This window comes from Heterodontus francisci, chromosome 1, assembly GCF_036365525.1.
Source record: "Heterodontus francisci isolate sHetFra1 chromosome 1, sHetFra1.hap1, whole genome shotgun sequence".
Classification (NCBI taxonomy): domain Eukaryota; kingdom Metazoa; phylum Chordata; class Chondrichthyes; order Heterodontiformes; family Heterodontidae; genus Heterodontus; species Heterodontus francisci.
Window position 1 is genome coordinate 281,862,220 of NC_090371.1, and position 4,756 is coordinate 281,866,975.

The window sequence follows — 4,756 nt, forward strand, 5'->3', positions numbered from 1 at the left end:
TGGGGGTAATGGAGGAGTGGACCAGGGTGTCGCGGAGGGAACGATCCCTTCGGAATGCTGACAGGGGAAGGGAGGGGAAGATGCGACTGGTAGTGGCATCACGCTGGAGGTGGCGAAAATGGCGGAGGATGATCCTTTGGATATGGAGGCTGGTGGGATGAAAAGTGAGGACAAGGGGAACCCTGTCACGGTTCTGGGAGTGAACTCAAGATCTCTGCTGAGCTCAGTGGAGTGGCATTCACTGCAACAAGTACAGCTGAGTATACTCACACTGTTGTAAAGCAGTTCACCATGGTGTTGCTATTGATTTTCCACTATATGTTAAACAAGCAGCCCCACTGCAAGAGGGAAACACCAACTGGTCTGTGCTTCTCTAATGTCACACACAAGCATATCTGAACAGCTTCTGATCAAACATCATAAAGGACTGGAATAATCGCCCAGAAATAACTAACCAAACCACTTCACAGGCATTTAAAGTATACATGGAAAAGTACAGATAGCGCAGCTTAAAAATCGCAATGCCTCTGAGCGGAGATGCTGGGATTTGAGCCACTCGCACTCTCACCTTGCCCTCAGTCCCCGACATACTTCCAGTCCCGAAATGGTGCTGCATAAAGAGAATGCGCCGGAAAAAAGCAGCAATGAGCTAGCGCCGATGTGGATTGGTCAGTTTAGACGTCAATCATGGCTGTTTGTCCTACGATTGGATTAATCCAGGCAGGGTGCTGACGTCAGTCTTCAGAGGAAGAGCTCCGACGGGAGGTGGCAAACACGTGATCCCACTCCTCTTCCCCCCCCCCCAACTCCAATTGGGTGTTGCCAACCCTCCCGGATTAACCTGGAGTCTCCTGGTCATTTGTATAAAAACAATCCAGGAGGGGGAAAATACCACAGGGGCTTTTAAAACAAAGTGTGTTTATTTCATTTTCTTTGAGCACTTTGGTTTGTTAGTTATAAAGATATTGGAGATGGGGAAAAGGTTACACACTGTTACACAGCCATGCACTTCACAAAGAAGGCTGAACACACACTCCTGTTTTAGCCCAGTGCTGAGTGAAGATATGAATTACTTCGGAATCTCACAGTGCCATATCTATACATAAGAACATAAGAAATAGGAGCAGGAGTAGGCCATTCAGCCCCTTCAGCCTGCCCCGCCATTTAATAAGATCATGGCTGATCTGCCCCAGACCTCAACTCCTCTTTCGTGCCAGCTCCTCATAGCCCTCACCTCCCCAATATTTCAAAAATCTATCTACCTCCTCTTTAAATACTTTCAGTGATCCAGCCTCCACAACTCTCCGGGGTAGAGAATTCCAGACATTCACTACCCTCAGAGAAGAAATTCCTTCATATCTCAGTTTTAACTGAGTGTCCCCTTATTCTGTAACTACGTCCCCTAGTTCGAGATTCCCCCACTAGTGGAAACATCTTCTCAACATCTACCCCGTGAAGCCCCCTCAGAATCTTGTACGTTTCAATAAGATCACCCCTCATTCTTCTAAACTCTAATGAATAAAGGCCTAACCTGTTTTGCCGTTCTTGATAAGTCAACCCCTTCACCCCAGGAATCAGCCTAGTGAATCTCTTTTGAACTGCCTCAAATGCCAGTATATCCTTTCTTAAATACGGGGACCAAAACTGTACACAGTGCGCCAGGTGTGGCCTCACCAACACCCTGTACAGTTGTAACAAGACTTCCCTATTTTTAAACTCTAACTCCCTAGCAATAAAGGCCAAAATTCCATTTGCCTTCCTAATTACTTGCTGCACCTGCATGCTAACTTTTTGTGTTTCATGCACAAAAATACCCAGATCCCTCTGTGCTGCACTTTTTTGAAGTCTCTCTCCATTTAAATAATAGTCAGCCTTTTGATTCTTCCTACCAAAGTGCATGACCTCACACTTTCCTACATTAAACTCCATCTGCCAAGTTTTGCCCAGTCACTCAAACTATCTATATCCCCTTGCAGATTCCTTATGTCCTCATCACAACATGCCCTCCCACCTATTTTTGTATCATTGGCAAATTTGGATATATTACACTCTGCCCCCTCCTCCAAGTCATTAATATAGATAGTAAATAATTGAGGCCCTAGGACTGATCCTTGTGGCACTCCACTAGTTATGTCTTTCCAACCTGAAAAAGATCCATTAATTCCGACTCTCTGTCTTCTGTGAATGAACCAATCCTCAATCCATGCTAATACATTACCCCCAATACCGTGAGCTCCTATCTTGTGCAATAATCTTTTATGTGGCACCTTATCGAATGTCTTCTGGAAATCTAAATACACTACATCTACCGGTTCCCCTTTATCAACTCTGCTTGTTATATCCTCAAAGAACTCTAGCAAATTTGTCAAACATGATTTCCCTTTCACAAAACCATGCTGACTGTTTGATTGCATTAAGCTTTTCTAAATGTCCTGCTATTTTTTCCTTAATAATGGACTCTAGCATTTTCCCAACGACCGATGTTAGGCTGACTGGCCTATAGTTTTCTGCTTTTTGTCTCCCTCCCTTCTTGGAGGGGCATCACATTAGCGGTTTTCCAACCTGCTGGGAACCTCCTGGAATCCAGTGAGTTCTGGAATATAGTGAGGCCAAAGGCTAGAGCCTTATCTGAGAATGTAGCATTGCACAATGCTGCATTCAGTGTAAGCATACAAGACTTCAATTCTGGGAAGTAATTAATAACTCCTCCAAATAGACCTCCCTTGATTTGCCTCATGAGTTGACTCCAGACGTGACTTTCTCCTGTAGATTACACCATGTGATTAGCACAGTGATAATGTGGGTGTAGCTATAACTCAAGGACTTCAGCGGTTCAAGAAGGCAGCTCACCATTACCTTCTCAAGGGCAATTAGGGATGGGCAATAAATGCTGGCCTAGCCAGCGATACCCATATCCCCCAAACAAATAAAAAGGGTCCCACATTGACCCCTGAGGAACTCCAATACAAACCTTACTCCAGTCTGTAAAACATCTGAACAAGGGTGTAACATTTGCAATTCTTCAGTCCTCTGGCACCACCCCCAAGTCTAAGGAAGACTGGAAAATTAGGGCCAGTGCCTCTGCAATTTTCAGTCTCACTTCCCTCAATATCTTTGGATGCACCTCAACTGGTCCTGGTGCCTTATCAACTTTAAGTACAGACAGTGTATCTAATACCTCTTTCTTATCAATTTTAAATCCTTCTAGTGTATTAATTAACTTCTCTTTCACCATGACCTGGGGCATCTTCTTCCTTGGTAAAGACAGATGTATTTAATACCACAGCTATGCCTCCTACCTCCATACATAAATTCCCTTTTTGGTCCCTAATCAGCCCCACTCCCCCTTTTACCACCCTTTTATTATTTATATGCCTATAGAAGACTTTGGGATTCCCTTTTATGTTAGCTGCCAGTCTCTTTTCATGCTCTTTTTTTACTTTTTTACTTCCCCTCTGAAACTTTTATATTCAGCTTGGTTCTCCCCTGTATTATCCACCTGACATCTGTCATATTTCTTATTCTTTATCTTAATCTCTACGTCTTTCGTCATCCAGGGGGCTCTGGATTTGTTTACCCTACCTTTCCCCTTTAGGGAACATACCTTGACTGTGTCTAAACTATCTCTTATTTAAAGGTAGCCCATTGTTCAGTTACAGTTTTTCCTGCCAACCTTTGATTCCAATTTATTCACCCCAGATCCATTCTGACCCCATTGAAATTGGCTTTCCACCAGTCAATTATTCTTACTCTGGATTGTTCTTTGTCCTTTCTCATAGCCAATCTAAACCTTATCATCTGATCACTATCTACCAAATATTCTCCAACTGACACTTGAGTTGGTAAACACACACCACTTGCATGTGGAAATTAGAATCTACACAGGTTGTGATACATTTCAGATAAGAGTTGAGAGGTGGTACTCCATAATTCAACTGGATCTAATAGAATAAGAGGCACACAATAGATTTTTCATAGAAATGTGGAATCATAAAATGGCCCATGTACAATAACAAGTTGCGTTTATATAGTGCCTTCTCAGAGTCCCACTGCAAAGACTTGAGCAGCAAATCTTGGCTGATGCTTCAGTGCAGAACTGAGGAAGTGCTGCACTGTTGGGGGTGCCACTCTTCAAGTGAGATGTTAAACTGAGGTCCCGTCTGCCCTCTCAGGTGGATGTAAAAGATCCCATGGCCACTATTTTAAAGAAGAACAGTGTAATTCTCCCCAATGTACTGACCAATATTTATCCTCAACTGACATCACGAAGATTGGGGCAGATTTTGCTGTTAAAACCCTTCCTGATTTTGAACATCTCTATTAAACCTCCCCTTAACCTCATCTTCCTCTCCAGTCTCTCCAAGTCACTGAAGTCCCTCATCCCTGGGTATCATTCTAGTAAATCTTGCCTGAACTCTTGCCCCTGCTGAAACTTACCTGTTTAAATGAACAATATTTTTCAAGGCTGAAATAGGAGCGTTTATTGCTGCCCAGTGTTACTTTAAGATGCTGGCCGTGTCATTATGAGGTTGGTAACACGTCGAGAACAGTGATTTTAATTACTGCCCGCGGTGGATGAGATTGACCTCCTGGGTTCTCAACCAATTTCATCTTGAACCCGTGGGATATTCTGTTGTTTGTGTGTTTTGTGTCTGGAAGGAGCTTGTTCGTTCTGGTACCAGCCCAATCTGTTCTCGTGTGTCTGGTCTTCTGACTAGGATTGGGGGCGGGTGGGTAGGGGAGGAAAAATTAAGTT

General features: G+C 43.6%; 1 protein-coding gene across 1 annotated transcript in view; it reads right to left on the minus strand.

The window, feature by feature from the left end:
* The window catches only part of LOC137377065 (alcohol dehydrogenase class-3), a 32,747-nt gene extending 32,102 nt beyond the window's left edge, over positions 1–645 (minus strand). Inside the window, exon 1 of the mRNA XM_068046303.1 lies at positions 569–645. Within this exon, the coding sequence (XP_067902404.1) occupies positions 569–616 (48 nt within the window). The 5' untranslated portion in view covers positions 617–645. The remainder of the gene's footprint in view (positions 1–568) is intronic.
* Positions 646–4,756: the final 4,111 nt, after the last annotated feature.